This window comes from Cervus elaphus, chromosome 10 (genome assembly GCF_910594005.1).
Source record: "Cervus elaphus chromosome 10, mCerEla1.1, whole genome shotgun sequence".
Lineage (NCBI taxonomy): Eukaryota > Metazoa > Chordata > Mammalia > Artiodactyla > Cervidae > Cervus > Cervus elaphus.
Window position 1 is genome coordinate 28476538 of NC_057824.1, and position 19445 is coordinate 28495982.

The 19445-nt window shown below is 42.8% G+C and overlaps 1 protein-coding gene and 1 non-coding gene across 4 annotated transcripts in view; both read right to left on the bottom strand.

Annotated features, from left to right (window-relative positions):
* Positions 1–16512, bottom strand: part of MARF1 (meiosis regulator and mRNA stability factor 1) — a 44518-nt gene extending 28006 nt beyond the window's left edge. Inside the window, exons 1-11 of one of the 3 annotated variants that reach the window (XM_043914398.1) lie at positions 16378–16512; positions 11834–12035; positions 9661–9810; positions 8172–8346; positions 6840–7066; positions 5821–5938; positions 5068–5240; positions 2776–3201; positions 2376–2533; positions 2129–2287; positions 657–846 (exon numbers count right to left, since the gene is read on the bottom strand). In XM_043914398.1, the coding sequence (XP_043770333.1) occupies positions 657–846; positions 2129–2287; positions 2376–2533; positions 2776–3201; positions 5068–5240; positions 5821–5938; positions 6840–7066; positions 8172–8346; positions 9661–9810; positions 11834–11977 (1920 nt within the window). In that variant the 5' untranslated portion in view covers positions 11978–12035; positions 16378–16512. Of the gene's footprint in view, positions 1–656; positions 847–2128; positions 2288–2375; positions 2534–2775; positions 3202–5067; positions 5241–5820; positions 5939–6839; positions 7067–8171; positions 8347–9126; positions 9811–11833; positions 12036–16377 lie in introns of all 3 variants that reach the window. The other 2 variants (XM_043914397.1, XM_043914396.1) reach the window with 2 other exon arrangements.
* LOC122702369 lies at positions 7555–7745 on the bottom strand. Its single transcript, XR_006343236.1, has one exon. It is a non-coding gene; the product is annotated as a U2 spliceosomal RNA (small nuclear RNA).
* Positions 16513–19445: the final 2933 nt, after the last annotated feature.

Sequence of the window (19445 nt, forward strand, 5' to 3'; positions counted from 1 at the left end):
GAGGAACTCGCTTGTGGACTTCAGTGCTGCCGTGAGGGAACCTGTCTGAACTCTGCACTTCCGCCAACCACAACGGAAGCAAGCTAGGACGGGTGACCTGCAGGGACGTGACACCAGCCTGGCCGGCCTGTGCTCTGGCACAAAGAGCTCTCCAAGGCAGGCTCAGGGGCCAAGACACACTGGGTCTGCTCCAGAACCTGCCCAACTGGGGCAGAGCCAGGTTAAGAACCAGCAAAAGAAAAAAAAAAAAGAACCAGCAAAAGGTACATGTTTTAGCAACCTGCAACCAAAAAACTGAATCGGACACTGTAAGATGAACAAACAAAAACAGTCAACATCATTTTAGAATCCTGTTTCTGTATTTTAGCAGCCGGAGCTAACTAAAATCCATCAGTGTTTTATTTCCCCAAGAGCCACTTAAATCCCTGCCCGGGACCACAAGTATGTCTCTGCCAGGCTTCTTGCTCCCTGGGGCCGCATCCTAAAAACTGAACATATAGCACCAGCACGAGGAGACCTGGGTGAAAAAGAAGGCATTCAAACTCGTGAAGCAACGCTTATAGCCTGCCTGTGGCTATGTGTGCTGAGTCAAGTGCGCTCATCTTGAAACGCAGCGAGGGGTACAACAAAGGCAAGAGAGAGAGTGAAAAGGTTACCTTGCCGTGCCTAGAAAATGCTTCCTGCATGAGCTGCTGCAGCTCCTTCCGGGACAACCTGTAGTCCAGGTTGCTGATCTGGACGTCAACACCATGCGCGAATGGGTCTGGGCAGTCGGCACCAACGCTCGAATGCACAGCGTTGAAAGCAAGCGGGGATGCTCTGTTTAAGAGGTTTGGAGACAGACTCCTGCTTAAAACGTATGGAGTGAGGCTTAAAAACTGTTTAAAAATGTTTTAAAACTGTTATTCTACTTATTCAGTTTATGTCATTTAGCTTTGCTTGAAACTACATTAAAAACTGTTTTCCAAAATACAGTTTGATTCTCAAATGTGCTTTTTCTTAAAACATCACACTGATTAGACTCATTGTCAGAAGTACTATCTGTTGACACCCTGATTAACAACAACAAAAATTTTACTTAACATCAAACATTCTTTTGTTGGATTATTTAAAGCTAAAGGCAGAAATTACAGGCAGAGCTGATGAATCCATTTTCCACTTTGGGTATTTATTCTTAGGAAACCAGCCTGTGATACTAACGTCAGCCATTTACCCTCTCCCCAGCTCTGAAAAAGCCAGATATTCTTGCTTATATGTTTCGGCTTTTCTCCCTGGGAGGAAAACTTTTACATCAATTTGTAGACGCCATTTTACAGGTTCAAAGTCACTTTCAACAGTGCGTTTTCACCAACCCAGCAGAATAAATACAATGCTAGCAGGAGCTCCTGAGGCCTAACATGGCCTTAGGGCTCCTTCTGTTCTCCGAGCTTCCAGACTTCCTCAGAGTAAATTCAGAAAGCGTAAATAAGGTGTTACACAGATGGTTACAGTGGTTTACAGAGACCTCGTTTCCCTAACAGCTTCCAATAACTACCCTATGAATAAAAAGAACCAATGCATGTCAGTTTGGGCCTCTTTCTCAGTCTGATGAAGTGATAAGGACGTAGTAAGGACACCTTAATGTGCCCCCCATCACTGGCCAAGGACTCCAGGACAGGCTTCTCTGACCTCGGCTTACCGTGACTCCCGCATGGAGGATGGAGAAAGGCAAGAAACTATGCCCCCAAATGTTACCTGAGGGAAAGGGAACTGGTAGAAGAGCGGTGGAAGCTTTCTCTTTTACTTTTATTATTTTTTATGGTTCAAACATTTTCGATTTTTAAAATTTTTACTATAAATTTTTACTGGAGAAGTAAGGTGGCTTTACAACACGTGTTAAGTTTCTACCGTACAGCAGGGTCAGCCATCCCTCATTTTGGATTTCCTTCCCGTTTAGGTTCCCAAGAACATCGAGTAGGGTTCCTTGTGCTGTACAATAGGCTCTCATTAGTTACCTGTTTTATACGTAGTACTAAGGTTCCTCTTTTAGTTATGCACTTCTGTATTGCTTGAATTCTGTTCAATAAACAGATTACTTCATAAGCCCTTCTACTGCAGACAACCACTCCACGGATAAAGACCCACTCACCGAGAAGACCAAGGCTGAGCCGTGAGCAGGGGACTCACTTGCCTGGATGCGATCAACTTGCTAAAAGCAGACGGGTAACTCACTTGAAACAGAGTCTCCTCTTTCTCTTTTTTCTCCACAGGAGAACTGGTAACACTGCGGGCGCTGAGGTTCTCTTTCCTGGTGGAGAGAAACATTGCAGGCAAGAGGTCACCTGTTTCCCTTCACATCAAGACAAGCAGCTACGAGGGAGAGTAATGGGACCTACTTGGGATTGGTTTTGTAAACAGATTCTGCCAACCCTGGGGTTTTAGGTGCGGGCGCTGCAGCACTTAAGTTTCTGTGAGGAGGCACCCCCGGCCTCAGGTGGCCTTGCTGGGGCTCACTGCTTCGAGTGCCGGTCTTCGACTCCAGGCGGCACAGCTCCTTAAGAGAGACAAGAGCAAGGGAGTTTAATAGTTAAAGTCAAAAAAAAAAAAGAAAAAACAGTTAAAGTCTCCAAGATGTCTCAGACCTTGCACAGGAAACACCTGACTTCAAACAGCCTCAAAAACGTAGGAAAGCAAAAAAAAATACAGACACACCAAAAGCAGGTGAGCATCTAAAACGGAGAGACCATGAAAGCAAACCTAGCATAAACTTCAGGAAGCAAGAGGTGTCACAATTACCTGTAAACTTTTCACATTGGTGTTTTTGGGAGCAGATCCAGAATTTGCCTGCGACCCTTTTCCAGGTGCGGCTTTGGCACTGGAAGGTGACTCACTTATATCTTTGATGAGGCACAGTTTTGGATTCTTAAGTTTCTTAGGAGACTTCACTTTATCAGCAATTGCATTTGAACTCTTGGTTTCACAGAGTTCGCCGCTTTTTGGAGTAAATGACACGATGATCCTGTTACCGAAGACATCTTCATTTTCCATTCGCTTCAGAGCCCGTTCCGCGCTGTCTCGGTTTATGAAGCGGAGGATGGCGCTGCAGCCTGTGATGTTCAGCACTTTCCCGCCACAGTTATCGGACAGGCGTCTGAGCCTGTTACTGATGCTCTTGCCATCTTTGTTGGCTGGTAGGTTATAAACATAGAGCAGAGTGTGGCACTGTGGACACAGACAAAGTGTTAAAACAGGTGGACTCAGGGGCCCACACTCAATTACAAAGAACAATGATCTCCAAACTACAGTGATCTCAGGGGAGGGAGAACAGAGATTTCCATGGGAAAGGGTACACATACCTAGACTGAAAAACAGAGAGGAAGAAAAAAAGAAGAAATGTATCTAAAATAATCACTCTGGTGAATTAGAAAAACTATGTGGCAAGATTTAATGTTCTGAATAATCAGGTTTGGTTTTTTTTAATCATAAGGAATAAGGATCTCTACCATGGGTAACTTCTCACCTAAGATACTACATTTGACTTAAAGGCCTTTCAGATTAAAACAGGGAGTGCCAAACAGAAGCAGAGGGAGGAAATGTAGCTACAGCCAGGAGACATAAGGAATACCAACAAAAGTGAATTAGGGGTGCAGCTCCAAAGCTTGAAACAGGTATTGCCAACTGCAGACCATCCTAAGCATGTGTTTAATCTTGGGTATCTGGGGGCAGAGGGACAAGCACTCCAAGCGCCTGAATCTGGAGACAATCACGGTGGGACCTCCAGGGCCTGCTTTTTTCCCAAGGTGCTGACTTCCTCCTCACTAAAATGAGGAGGTTGGGTGAGATTATTCCTAAAGTGCTTCCGTAACTCTCAAGTATGTGAAAACTGTATTTCACGAATGGGACTGCCTACCCTTCTGGGCCATCCACGCTACAGCTCCTATTATTATAAATTATATACAGAAGCTACAGCTTCTATTATTATTAACGTGTGTTAGTCGCTCAGTCGTGACCAATTGTGACCCCAGGGACTGCAGCCACCAGGCTCCTCTGTCCATGGGATTCTCCAGGCAAGAATACTGGAGTGGGTTGCCATTCCCTTCTCCAGGGGATCTTCCTGACCTGGGGATGGAACTCGAGCCTCCCACAATGCAGGCGGATTCTTTACCATCTGATCCACCAGGGAAGCCATATGTATTCCCCAAACAGCTTAAACACAAGCTCAGTGTCCCAGTAACCATCTTATCCTGAATCAAGACTGTGAGAGATGCTCGTCCTGCTGCAAACACATGCACATTCTCCTATGAGTGGTTTATCAGGGCGACAGGTGAGGCGCCCACTACTCCTGACTCTGCTCGCGCACGGCAGGGTCTGCCACCAGAGGAGACAGGCTCAGAGGCCAGCTGCGGCTTCAAGATTAAGTGCCGCAACTGTACAGTCATTCTGCTTATTTGACTCCAACCACACCAAGATATGCAAACCATCATCATATTCTTTACCCTTAAAACTTGGGCAAAAACAGTAGTAACTCTCATTCCATTACTGCCATACACCTGACACAAAACACTGCTAACTGGCAAGTGCCTGTCAGTAAGGTGAATCTTACTTGTCAGTTTCCTGTGATATTTCGGAAAATATAAAACCGAAATTCACACACTGGGTTTCCCTGGTGGTACAATGGATAAGTATCTGCCTGCCAATGCAGGGGATATGGGTTTAATGCCTGCTCCAGGAAGATTTCACGTGCCATGGAGCAACTAAGCCTGTGCACTGCAACAAGAGAAGCCACCACGATGAGAAGCCCGTGCACTGCCAAGAGAGCAGCCCCCGCTCGCTGCAACTAGAGAAAGCCCGCGAGCAGCAACAAAGACTCAGCACAAACAAAAAAATGAAAACATAACAAAAAAATTCACACACATCAGTTCTCTGTATATTTGTAAGAGAATGGAAAGTTTCTAGGCCTACTTCAGAATCTAGCCAGCCTACTACAAAGAACACCCTCACCTGGGCTTGGACACCCATTATGGAGGACTGTCTTAAGTCTCCACAATCTTAACTAGACTACAGCAGAAAGAATGCAAACCCACTTACTGGCATCTTCAGTGGTAACCTGGGGGGCAGGTCAGAAATGAATTCTTCAAATCTGATCAGCTCGTTGGCGTGATGCAGCAGTGCTTCTGAGGCCTGGTTTTTATGGACCAAAATTATATGGAAACCATGCCGGTGTCTCAGGTCACTAAGTTCCAATGCGAAATTGACATCAGCTGAAAGACAGGGTACAGCCCACCCCCATCTCCACAGATTAGAAACACTTGACAGACAGGCAACTCTAGTAACACCCACTGAGAAGAAAGGAACAGCAAGATTGTATTCAAAGTGGCCCCCTGACCCCTTTAGAATAGGAACACATTTCATGTCAGAAGAATTAACGTGGTTAAGACAATTTTACCATAGACTCATGCTGAACCCCAAGACACATTACTTTTAGTAGTAAAAAGGAACAAATATTAATGTTCTGGGGAGCCCCAATTTCACCTTGGATTTCTCTTTTAAATAAGCAAAACGGGGCCCAGGAGTAAAAAAAAAGAAAAGAAAAGAAAAGAAAAATTACATTTTCTTTAATATACTTGGCCTTGCAAGAATCCTTACTCAAATTCCCAGGAGAAAAATACAGAAATCCATGTAGATCCATTTTTTTTTTTTAAACAGTTTTCAAAGATAAGCATAAGCATGTCCCATGTATTTCAGCATCTTTGGGGGCACACTTTTTTAACATATTCTGGCTTCTATGGTAATTCACACATAGACAGTTTAGCTGAAATTAGCAGATGTTTCTACACTTACTTGACACAAGAACCACAGTGGCGGGAGCGGTGTGAGTATTTGCAAACCTTCGGAGGCTCTGGCGGAGCTTGTCATCAGCAGCATTCTTTGCAGTAGCATTGATGTGGGCAACGGTTACCTGCATTAATTTATAATAAGGACAAATGAGAAAGAGCTGAGGTTAGAAAATCACTACACATTCTGCCCACATCTTAATAGACAGTTCTTGAGGAACCTTTGATTTCTATTGCCACTCAGGGATGGGGAAAAAAAAAATTACAATCAAATCTCAATAATTTCACATTCAGTTCTCCAGACAAATTAACTGGATTCATTATTATCCCTACTTTCATCTCTAATCTGCTTTTGTATTTCATCCATCCCCCTTTCAGAATAGAAAGTGAAATTTGAAGTAGTTAAATTAGCTCTCTCTAGCATCTTTTGCCAACAACGTGTGGGTGGCAGAGATTTGATATATGATTAAGGTAAGACTCGGGGCTGTGTTTGATGTTATTAGCTTCCAGCTTAAAAGATCAGACTTTGGGGACGATCTGGATTTAAATCCAAGTTCATCCACTTACTGGCCATGTGATCTTAAAAAAGTTGCTTAACCTCTTGGGCCCTTTCATTTGTAAATTCCAAATAATAAATCCTATGAGCATTCACAGAGCAGTTATGAAAATCAAAGGAAATGATACACGTGGAACCACTATGCTAGGAAAGCACTAGTCACGTGTAGGCAGACTTGCTAAAAAACCAGACATGATGAAATGGTTTCAGATGCTTAAAGAAATCATCTTTTCCTATTTTATTTATAAACTTAGCACAAACATATTATTTTTTTTTGTTGTTGGCAAAGTAATGTCTCTGCTTTTTAGAGTGCGTTTTTTTTTTCTTTCTTTTTTTATTAGTTGGAGGCTAATTACTTCACATCAAACATATTATTAATAACAAATTTTCAACTGTAGTTCTTTAAAAAAAATCATGTGCTTATTCTTCTACTAAGACAGATAAAAATTCTTTTTTCTTTTTTTTTTTACCTGGCAATTATTCAGCTCTTGAATAACTTCTTTATTTTCTTTACTGATGTCACATACACAAATGAATTCTGCTTCTCTGTGGCCTTTAAAAAACTTCTCCCGGATTCTCTGTACAACTGCAGTAGCTGAGCGGCCAGAAGGGACTGAGCAGTTTTCAATATCCCAAAAAACCCCAATGGGGGGTAAGTTCTCTAGCATCTGTCCAGCCAGCGTAACTTCTGGTGACCCTTGAGAAATGTGAACACCTTTGATTACACACAGCAAAAAATAGGTTAAGATATTAAAGATAACAGGTAGCTATCCCAGGGGCAGGAAAATGAAATTACAGATTGATGTTAAATTTAAGGATGCTGACCTCACTGGCTGGCCCAGTAAGACAGACAACCCCAAGTTGCCAAAGGATCTCTAAGCGTTAATTCCTTTTTCAGGAGAGAACAAATCCAAAAGTCAATTTACTTTAGGCGCACCATCAATCTATCACAAAGCGTGAGCCACCCTCACACTGACCAGGTATGCTCCTCAACACTAATACACAGGTGACTGGACACTGCCCTCTGGGGCCTGTCGTCACGCTGGGCCCACACCTCACTCAATGTGGGAGAACAATGAAAACGAATGGTGAAGGTGTTATAGCCTGTGACTTTTAATGACTTTTAACACTGCGGTAACATCGGATCCAACTTTTGAAAAAATATTTTTTTTTTTTTTTCTTTCTTTTTTTTTTTCCGTTCCTGGAAGTACTGCAATACCAGGTCGATGCGTGGAGTGGACTGAGCAAGCTCCTATTCCAACTCCCAGCTCCAAAAATCCATTTAATATATTGTCCTCGGATAGAGGACGTATCAGATATTAAACTGATAAGAACAGATACTACACTTGATCTTAGCCAAAAGGCCGAGAAGCGATGAAAAAATATTTTTAAAAGATAAAATATAATAACAGCTACTTTTGGGGGAAATGATCTTAGGTTTTCAAATACTGTTTTTTTGTCACCCATTTCTAAATACTAATTATGTCTGGGCAACATACAACAAACAAGTGTGATTATGAACCTAAGCTGACACCAAGTCCCTTCCAGCACTCATTTCTCCTCATATACTCCCCATTTTTCTATATACAGTTTCTGATCTCAAATAGCCCCAGCTCAACATAAATGGCAACTGACCTACTGGTCTATAAGAGTAAGAAGATTTTTACCAAGAGATGGAGATGGAGACTCACATACACAGGAGTTTCAGAACCCCAAGGAATCTTTTAAAGGCAGTTAAATTCAGTGTTAGTATCAGGTATTGGAAACTTTAAATATGCATTTTATACAATACTGTCATTTACCAAATTTCGAAGCGGCTTTGCCTAGAGTGGTCGCCAATAACAGCGTGGTCTCCTTTCCTGTTCCTTTGGTTCCACAGCCATTACACAGAGGAACAGTAACAGGTGCAGTCTGAGTATTTGGAGGTGGTATATTTGGCCAGACTTTAGCAGCATCAATTATACTATTTCTTGCCGGCTGTTTTAAAATTTTTTTAAAAAGAGGAGGAGGTTTCAGATACATTATTTCAGAACTTAAGAGTTACACGTAACAACTGAAAATACATTCTAAGTGTTTCTCCTTTCCACCTGCTAACCTCTGATAAAATATATTTTCAAATCACCTTTCCCAGAACTACCAAAGCATAAATTCACTTCAAAGTGGCCTGAAATGATCAGGGAAGATATTCACACAATTAGACCTTTACATTCTGGGGTATGTGTCTGTTACAGTAGAAACCCTCAGACACACTTCACAAAAAAAGGAAGTTAAAGTCTTTACTTGAGCCCCAGGTGTGACGGAGGCCAAATTTCAAGCTCCCCCAATTACTACAAAAGGCAGCCATCTATATTACAGGGATGAGTCCATGTATCAGGTGAGCACTAGTTTTAAGAAATTCCAGTTGTGCCCCAGCCTTTAAAAACAAGAAAGTGCAAGTCTTTGCCAAGCTACGCTCCCATGTAGGAAACAGATTTATTATAGGAGACTCTAAAAGCATGAACTGAATAACTACACTAGACTTTCCTGAACAGTCCCTCCCACTGTACCCTTTGCTTTCTTTCTGAACCACAAGAAGTTATGTTGATGGGGAGAAAACCACATCATGAAAGAGTCTTCAACCCCAGACACAAAACCAAGATTGTTTTTTGTTTTTTTTTTCCAAGATTTTTTTTTTTTAAAGATGAAGTCATTTTATTTTTAAAAAGTCATTCCTCAAACCTTAGCTGCACCCAACATAACAAATAAAAAGATACAAACCTTGTTGAGACAGTCTTCGCAGTAAAGTGAGCCCTTTAAACAAACTGGAGGTACCACATTTAGGTGCAAAGAGTTGGTGCATAAGTGAGGCGTGAGCTCCGACTGTGAAATGTGTTCTTCCAAGTGCCCAGGAGCCCCACTTGTGAAATCAGAACAGGGGAAATAGCCCGCAGAGGAAGAACAGCCCTGGAGAGCTGGAAACTGATGCAGCTTGTGCGCGTTACCATGGCACGACTGGAAGTGCAGCTTCCCACAACAGGGCAGGTGCTTGCAGGAGGAGAGGTTACTTTCTAGACACATGCTGGGAAAGTCGCTTGCAACGCCGGCCAAGGTGTTCCTAGCTGAGGCGTTCTGCAGTGGAGGTGCAGACTGGAAAGCAAGCCCTGACCCTACCTGACACGTGATCGTCCTGGTGCTCTGCGAGTCTAACAGGGCGCCCGGGGGAACCAAGCTACCAGTCCCTCCGCCACTGCCACCACCAAAACGCACTGGCGAAGTGGAAGGGTCATTAGTGCAATGGGCACAGCAGCTTACTTTGGGGACAGTTGAAAGCTGTACTTTAGGTTGCTGAAGAGAGTGGATATCTGGAAGTGGGACTGCTGGGAAAAGTTTAGAGCCAGCATGAAGGGGAGATGGTACATCCTTTAGTTCCACAGCAACTTTCTTGTTCTCCATGTAATCTTTCTGAGGAAAGAAAACCAGAACACAAGTTAATTTTATGAGGCTGGTGACTTGGGGTTACTCACAACTGACTACATTAAAAATGAACACTGTTCAAACCTTATTTACATCACTCGATCATAACCACACAAACAGAATGGCAGCTAAAACCAGGAGCATTCTTCAATGGGAGGTGAGCACTGAAACAGACAACTAAAATTAAGACTGTGTCCCTCCTGAATTTTAAGAGACTGGGGGAGGAGGTCTGTTCACATATTTAACAAGCCTGGTTAACCATCCGTGTCTCACTGGCGTCCCTTTGATAACTTCCCCTTGCCTCTCAGTGTCTTCTGCAGACAAAACAGGTGGTATGAAAAACAACACAGTCACAACCGTATTCACTAAAGACAGCTCATGAACAAAGCGCTTTAAGGAAAATACTAAAAATTTAGTAGTTTGCTAAATGACATTTAGCAAACCATGGGACATCATGACCTAAAGCCACAACGCCAACAACTCTTTTGTAGCCAGTGGAAAGAACTCGAGTAATAAGGAAACCACCTGGGAAACAGACATAAGAGAAATAGTTTATCCTATGTCTCCAACATAGACACTTGGGGCTGGTCCATTTTTTAAGATTATAGCATAGCCCTGGTGTCGGAGACCTGGGTTTGAATGTGATACTAAATAGTTTGATGACCTTGGGTAAGTGACTTAACCTCATCTCTCCACGCTTCAATCCTGTCATCCTTCAATTGGGAACAGAACGTACCTACTACATTTGTGAGAAGGATAAAATGAAACAGTGCACCTAAAGTGCTCAGCAGAGTACCTGGCCACTGAAAGGCAGTGCAGCGGGGTGGGGTAGGGGGTGTCCAACCAATCAACAGCTTTCACTGGCTGAGTGCAGACACAATTAAGATGAAGAGGACGCCCTGATACAGTGACTGAGACATACTCATCCCTTAGAGCACAGAAGGGTCCATCTGGCTGTGATGATTTCACTCCTTCTGCTGATTTTACACTCACCTGGGAGAGTATATTCATATGGGAGAAATTTGGACTTTCAGTTAAGATTTTCCCTAAAAGGGAGATAATAGCGCTGGTCTGACCAGTCAAAAAGTAGTGCGTTCTACCCTTGTGGGAATTACAATTCAGGCTGGAAATGAACTCATTGGCATGCTGATGGATTTAGATCTGGCTCTCGTGGGCAGGGTTACTGTGAGTCTGTCTTCCTGAATGTCTTCAATTCTGGGTGCCAGTGACAAAATCGATACTCTGCATCTGGAAAGGCGACCGTGCACTTCTGGGTCAAGTGACTCCTTTAGGCCCCAGATCTGCCACCCTGGACCCCTGCCTGAAACTGCCAGCCCTCCGTGCACTGTCCCTGAACTAAAATTCTTCTGAAATAACTCCAGTTACTGATGCCATGCAACAAAGGCAGCTATGTAATGAAAACGTGGAGATGACAGGGAATTGATTATAAATCCATAGTAAAGTCTCATTTAATTCCCAAGTACAAGAGAAAAAAAAAAAGGTGATAACATGATCCAGTAAATGAAGTCAGATAAAGTCAACATCGTTATGAAAAGACAAAAAAAGGAAGTCCCAGATATATTTAAATATTCAAGAGAAATCCTGAACAGAAAAAGATCATCAACAAGGTCATACAATCTTTCTGTGATTTTAAGACACAAAATTCAGAAGGCTACAGTAAAATAAAATCTATTTCGTACTTTCCTCCCATTTTATTCTAAAATGTGGATTTTTGTCTTTGGAATCTGTGACTTTAATGAGAAACAAATCTTTCCCAAATTTCAACATCACACCTTTCAAGCATCTAATGTTACTCATTAGTACAGGATTTAAAAAACTTGTACCCTCATTGAGTCAGGAATTACAATAATGTGCTATAAGAAGTAATACAAGCAGGACACAAGGGAAAACTCAGCCCAGACTCCAGGGCGAGAGACTGCCCCAGACCAAACAGATTGCTCATCTATTTGCACAAGAAATTTGCTATGTCCTTAGCCTGGCACATAGTTACCGTTTGGGGACTAAGGGGCAACGTTTGCTCAGGACGAGAAAAGCAGTTAGAGAATTTCCAAAGCCATGGCTTAGCATCATTATCTTGTTGAAGCCATCCAAGTGTTCTACTGCAGGGGTTCTCAGCTCCGTTTCCTTCCATCATACAGCCATGCGGAGTGGTTCAACATCCTTTCATCTTTCTTTTCTTTCATTCTTCCACCCTGTTAAGAATGAGGTTTCAGCGTTATTCATCTAAGTACAGACTTTACTACTGAAATATGAGACTACATTTACGGTGCATTGTTTCTTTTCAGTCACTAAGTTGTGTCCCACTTTTGCGAACCCACAGACTGTAGCCCACCAGGCTCCTCTGTTCCTGGGATTTCCTAGGTAAGAATACTGGGGTGGGTTGCCTTTTCCTTCTCCAGGAGATCTTTCTAACCCAGGAATTGAACCTGTGTCTCCTGCATTGCAGGTGGATTCTTTACTACTGAGCCACAAGGGAAGCACATTTATGGGGCACAGGTCATTTCAAACAGGGCTGAAGCAACCAAATCTGGGTGCTTTTAGCACAGGGACCAAAGACCGAGTCTTCCATAGGATGTAACAGCCACTCAGTAGTGCTACACTTTCCTGATGGAGATACAAGATTTAGCCACTCATATCCATGATTAGTGATGTGGGAAAGTAAAAATGTAATTGTCTTCCAAGTTAAGAAAAAAAATTATGGTGAAATGGCTCCCAACAAGTCAGACCTTAAGGAACAAAAGTAGAATGGCTATCAAAGGATATTGTAAAAGTCAAAGTGTCAGTCCCTCAGTCCAGCTGGCTCTTTGCAACCCTATGGACTGTAACCTGCCAGACTCCTCAGTCCATGGGATTTTCCAGGCAAGAATGCTGGAGTGGACTGCCATACCCTTCTCCAGGGGATCTTCCCAACAAGGGATCAAAGCCGGGTTTCCTACATTGACAGGCAGACGCTTTACCGTCTGAGCCACCAGGAAACCTGGCAACAAAGCATATTACAGCTTACTAAAACTGGTAAACTTGGTTGACTATTTATACTTGAATTCTAACTATATCAATTTGACTTAAAAAAAAATTTATCATCTTCCATTCCTTATGTTTCCTAGCTCTTCAAACAAAAATGAACTCTCGATGACCCTCTTTCTGGCCATGCATGAGAGAGGTCACAGCATCCTGGACACCTGCACACTCCCTCCTCTTCACTGAGCTGGAGCCAAGGTCCTCCAGCACCGAGTAGACTATATATAGTATTTCTTAATTCTTCTTTACTATCCCCCCCCCCCCCAAAGACTCTACTTGGGACAGTAAACAAGTTAACAGGAGAGAGCACGTAATTTGAACAAAAGAACCACTACATGTCCTCATTCTCAATTATGTAAGATTGTGAAACTGATTTCAGAGCAACTTATCTCACTGTGTCTTTGATATTGAGTATGGACGGTCCAAATTAAGTGACCTCTGTGGACTCTGAATTTGATTCGGCTACAGAACAAATCGAACCAACTTCTCAGTTTGCTTATTATGAAAGTAGAATCTGCTATGCCACCAAAAATCCAGCAGACACATCTCAAGTCCCAGATGTGCTGTATCTACTCCAGAGCAACACCCTACAAATCTTGAAACAGTACAATAAAAGCAGATGCAATCAATATCAGCCATTGGGCATGGAGGCAGCCTGCCAGTGATAAGGACGACTGAACCTCATCTCCAAGCCCTCGTCACCAAACCCCAACCACCACCTCCACTTACTGACAATGGCCGTTCTGAGGTCATTAATTTATCTTTCAGAAATTTCTGGGCATATAGAAAAGAATTTCCTTTAGCTCTTTCTCTGACAAGATTTTCTTATCAAGAGATTTAAACATCTACATAGTACAGTGAGAGGAGAGAAGTCACTTCCGTGGTCATTATGAGCACTATGTCAGTATAAGCACTATGTCTAAGCTATAGGAAAACCGATCACATAAAGCAGGGGGAGACAAACTATGGCCTAAAATTAATTGCCCACACCAGCCCACTGCTTGTATTTAAATGGCCTGCGAACTAAGAATATACTTCACATTTTTCAATCCTTGGGGAAAAATCAAGAGAATAATTGTATTTTGTGACGAAGTTATATGAAATTCAGATTTCGGCGTCTATGAATAGTTTTGAGACACAGCCATGTTTATTTAAGTTCTATGGCTGTGTTTGCACTACAACTGTGGAGCTGATTCTCTGCAATAGAGACTACACAGCCCACAGAGCCAAAAATATTTACAATTTGGCCCTTATGTGGAAACTACAAAACTTCTCAAGTTTTATTTTCTTCCTCTGTCAAATGTACCATAATTTCTCCCCTGTCCACCTCACAGCATTACTGTGGAGAAAACAAAACCAGATAAAGGACCCCACCATGTTTGTCTTCATTACCAAACGGCCTGTGCCAAGCACGGCCTTCTACATAGTATATACTAAGTAAATATTTGTTGAATGAGGGAATGAATAAAGCAGATATTCATCTACAAAACCCAGAGCTAATCTGGAAACAGAGATGAAGTTACTGCAACAATGGTGATAAACTATGGTACTTGTCCTTTCTATCAAATACAGACCTCATGTACCCCAACAATCTCCTCTCTAGAGCCTAAGAATTTGGGATATTCGTGATACACACAACATCGACATGCTCTCTCATGCTTATTCAAGGCGAATTCTGAGAGGAAGCTAACTAAAGCATTTTTCTTTAAGATCATTTATTTCCTCATTCAGCAAACATTTACTTAGTATCTGCTAAGTAGTAGGCTTGTGCTTGGCACAAGGGATACAGTGATGGAAACAACCAGAAAATGCAATCCATTTATGTCATCTTTTCTCCCCACAGTAAATGTGTGTGAAAGCCAAGGGAGAAATCGGCCACCTTTTTAATGAGGAGGAAAAAAAGGCTTGCTTCCCTGGTGGCTCAGCGGTAAAGAATCTGCATGCCAATGCAGGAGACACTGGTTCGATACCTGGGTCAGGAAGATCCCCTGAAGAAGCAAACGGCAACCCACTGCCGTGTTATTGCCTGGGAAATACCATGGAGAGAGAAGCCTGGCTACAGTCCATGGGGTCACAAAAGAGTCAGACACAACTTACTGTCTGAGCAACAACAGAGAGAGGTTTAATGAAGTTTTGGAATTTGCCCAAGATCACACAATTATTAATAGAAAAGGGACAGAACCAGGCTTATCCACTCCTTCCCACACAACCAAGGCACCTTTGGTATCGTCCAGGACAAGCAAAAGAAAGTAAAATATATTAGTACAAATGTGCACCCAGAAATTTTCCTAAATGCTCCTGGGAATGATAAGTAATTTAGTCACAGCGACTTGGTGGTCAAAGCAACTTCTGTTTCGCCATGTGAGTGAGAGTCTCACTCCTGCCATTATCTCTTAGTCTTCAAGCAATTCAGATAGTGCTTGAGAGCAGACTCTGACGTCAGACTGTCCTCATATTAATCCCCAATTCTGTTGCTTCCCATCTGTGCAGATCTGGACCACGCACAACAAGTTCTCTGAACCTCAGGTCCCAGGTGTAAAATAGGCCTAATAACAGCAGCACCTTCATAGGATTAAATGACACCAACGAAGCAGAAAACTTAGCAATGGCCTTCTCTTCACACCTGATCTAGTCCTCAACACCCAGTACTACCCCATCCCATGCCTGAGTTTTTCTGTTGCTTTTCACAGCTCTTCTTTCTAAAATTATCTCATTTGCTTGCTTTTATTAAGTCTCCCTCACTTAAATATAAACTCCAGGATAGTGTTTACTTATGGATCATGGGTTGTTGTTGTTTTTTATTCATTACTGTATTTCCTGCACCTAGGACACTTTCTGGCACACATCAGTAATTCTTAAATGAAGAGTTTAATAAAGGTCTAGGACGATAATTTAGGTCTCAACTTCCCTGTATGCAAAACATAATATTTATACTCAGATGTTGGAAAGTGCAAAAGATGTAACTGGAAAGCTCTAGGTAGTATCAGAAAGGTGCCAAAGAAACTAAAAAGTGTGTCACAGTGCCACAATACAATCTGCGGGACTGATTCAACCCTAAGACAACTCAGTGCTCTAGGTCAAGCCAAAGGCTGCACTCTAGGGAGTGTTGATAGACCGAGGAGGGGGCAAAACGTTAGAGGTGGATGCAAAAACACTAGCCCTTCTCTTCCTCTCTTAAACTTCCAACAGTGCACACTCCTCTAGAAAGGTTGCTCTCCACACCTGAAGGGCCCTCAAGGGAGAAATGAGACAAGTGTGGTCAGGGAGCCAAACACCCCCAAAGGGTAGTAGCAACGCTGCAATGACAGCCGTGAATTGACCAGAAAGGGAGGCAACCCGAACCTCCGGCGGGGGCCTGACGGGTGGGTCCCATGGCTTCTCCTCAGTCTAGCCGACCTCCCCCACCCCCGCTGGCAATAGGCAGGAGAAGGAAGGGACACACTCCCCCGTTCCAGCCTGGTGCCCAGAGCATGAAGCGCGTCGGGGACAAGTTCCCAGCGTGGCCAGCAAACTCACCTCAGCCGCCGGCCCCACCTCCGCTCACATTCCGGCCCCGCCGCCTTCCCCCCGCCCCCCCCGGCCCTTTGTTTTGATTCCCGACTCCGCAGCTCCCGCCGCCGCCGCCAAGCGCACCCTCCACTTCCGCTTCCGCACCGCACCGCCCCTGTCGCAAAACCGACGCCCTTCTTTCCCCATGGCTCCGCCCCTTCCTCCGCCCCTCCCCCGTGCCGTGTCCTCGCCGCGCGGGGCGTGCTGGGAACCCCGGGGGGGGCGGGGCCTCGCGGCCCTGCAGCCTCGTCAGGCTCAGTCCCCTCCCGATAAACCTCTAAATAGGGACCTTCCCGGGGGGCTACCTTGGCTTTTTTGGCGAAAACCCCCAATTTATGGAGGCTTTGATCCTGGCTTATCGTTGTGGCGTGGAACGGAACCTCAAAGTAGAGAATTAGGGTGCTTGTGAGGCGGAACCCGGGGAAAAAACCTGCCAACCGGGATTTGATACCATTCAGCTCTTTCGGTCTTTTGAGGGAAGGCGATTTAAGAGGGATTTCGAAGAAAAACCCGATCGTTTGGCATTTTTTCTCTTACTCGCTCTTGTCACGTGATGGTCCTATTAAAAAAAGAAAAACTAAACTAAATGACGCCTGTTTGTTATAGCGTCCTTCATCTAGTGCAACCTAGTGGTGAGCGGAAAAAAATAAAAATAACTGCCAACTGGGGTTTCCCGCGAGGTCCTTCGGGCCGGCAGGGTTCCTCGGGAAGTTGTGATACGGCTGGCAAAAATAAAGCCTGTACGAAAACTAGGCTGGATTGTGTCACCAACAATTAAGAGGTCCTCGTGACTTAAGTAAAAAAAAAAAAAAAAAAAAAGAGGATTCTTTTAAAGTTCTGGTCCAAAGCTCGTTACAAATGAATACTTTTCCAGGGACCGGTTGGGCGAGCAAAAGACTTATAACTGCAAAAGCCTTGTGAAGCCAGGAACAGTTTATGTTTTAGTGGCTAGATTTGCCGTGTTTGGGGGGTTTTTTTTGGGGGGGGGCGGCGGTGTTTTGGGTTTTTTGGCTGCATATTCTTTACTTTTATTTGAAATTATAAAAAAAAAATTTTACGTAGGCAAAACAGACATTTCTGAAACTGTCAGCTGTTCACTATTTCCTGTTGCAAATTAGGAGAAAAACAAAGCACATATTTAAATCTAGACATAGTTTAGGATGCAGTAGTCAAATGCAGCGTAAAAGTTTATGTCTGAAGTTTGCTAAGAAACAGGTTAACCTTGCAAAAGGATCAGTAGGTTAAAAATGGCCAAAAGAGAACTTTTTTCTCCCTGAAGTATGTAATGTGAGGCAACCTCATTAGGCAATCCACATTAAATAAGGGAGATTTCAGGGGAAGCTAATACATCCTTGTAGACTTTTTTTTTTTTTGTAGACAGGCATTGTGGAGGGCAAGATCAAACACGTAGCTGAAAAACCCTTTGTACTGGTAGTCCATTTTCCAGAGGGCGGATGACAAATTCACACATCACCTGCCTGCTCAGGTATTTATTACTGCTGAGTAAATCTTCATTGTGTCTGTGTGTGGGGAGCATTCTCCAAGTGGGAATTAGGACTGATGAAAAGCAACCCTGTTTCTAGCGTTTTTTTCAGAGTATCAAAAAATTCGCTTCTCAAAGAGGTATTTTTTTCCTTCCTTTCTATTCTTTCTAGGGAGTATCTCTGAATACAGATAGTATTAACTAAAAATATAAAAGGAAGCCAAATGTGAAATTTTTAATAGCTTTAAAAAAAGGTTTAGCCGTAAAATAAAGAGCAGACACATGTCTGACATTGCCAGAGCTGTGCCTGGTGTTAACAGGTAAATGAAATACAGTAAATAAAAACAAACCAATCATACTAAATGGAAGGCTAATGAAAAGTTTGAATTACAAATAGTTTTTAAAGACATAACTCTTTATTATTTCCTATAGAAAACTAGCCTAAACTACACTCACCCTTGGAAACACAATTATGCATCAACATGTAATTTGATGCTTGTGAAAGGGTGTTTGTTTGTTTTTTTTAACATTTTTCTTAAGATATGTTTTCTCGAGCACAGCCTCTGTGAATCTATTTCTTTGATGGGCAAACTCTTTGAACAGAAAGTAAGAGTACCTCTCAGTTACCTGCCCTGTCCATATTATAATCTTCATGTTTATGAAACCAAGACTAAGATTTACTTTTGTGCAACTTCAATGGCTGTTACATTCAATCCAGCTCCTAAATTAATCTAGCTGCCACAAAAGGCGTTTCTCCTCCAGCTACTTCTATGTTATGGTTAGTGTTTTGAAATGATAAATTATGATGGAAGGACTTAAGCAAGAGAAACCCAGCTTTCTGCTCAGTAATGTCTGAACGCTCCAAGGAAAACAAATTGAACAAAGAGAACAAAGTTTTTAAGTATACCAAAATTTCCCTTTCATTTTTTTCAAGGTTTTACCCATTAACAAACCCATTTACCTAAACATATTCCTGAGAGAAGTTTAATGATAATCACTTCAATGTCTTTTTCCTTTTATTTTTAATGGAAAAATGAAGAAAATTGAAAACCAAGTAGTTTAAACAATAATGTCATTTAGTCAGTACTGATAAGCTCATCAACGTGTGTTTCAGTTTATGTTAACTCGTTGCGGGGGTGGTGGTGGTGGTGGTGATTATTCTCTCCCAGAAACCTCACAGAATGGTGAGGTTCTGGAAAGGACAGAGCAAAAGTGACAAGAGGATTCAAATCATTTATTAGCATCTGGGGTCAGGATGGATGTTTCCTAAAAGACATTTTGATACCTTTCTTAACCCTGTTGATGTAGGTGGTAGATCCCTTTTGTGTCTCTGAGCTGCTTTCAGGAACTAGCAAGGAGTCAAAGAAGAATTAGGGTTTTCCCGGTGCCTCAGAGGTAAAAGAATCTGCCTGCAGTGCAGGAGACCCCAAGACACAGGATCCATCCCTGGGTCTGGAAGACCCCTTGGAGAAGGAAAAGGCAACCTATATATACTGGAGATATATATATCTCCAGTATTCTTGCCTGGAGAATCCCATGGACAAAGGAGCTT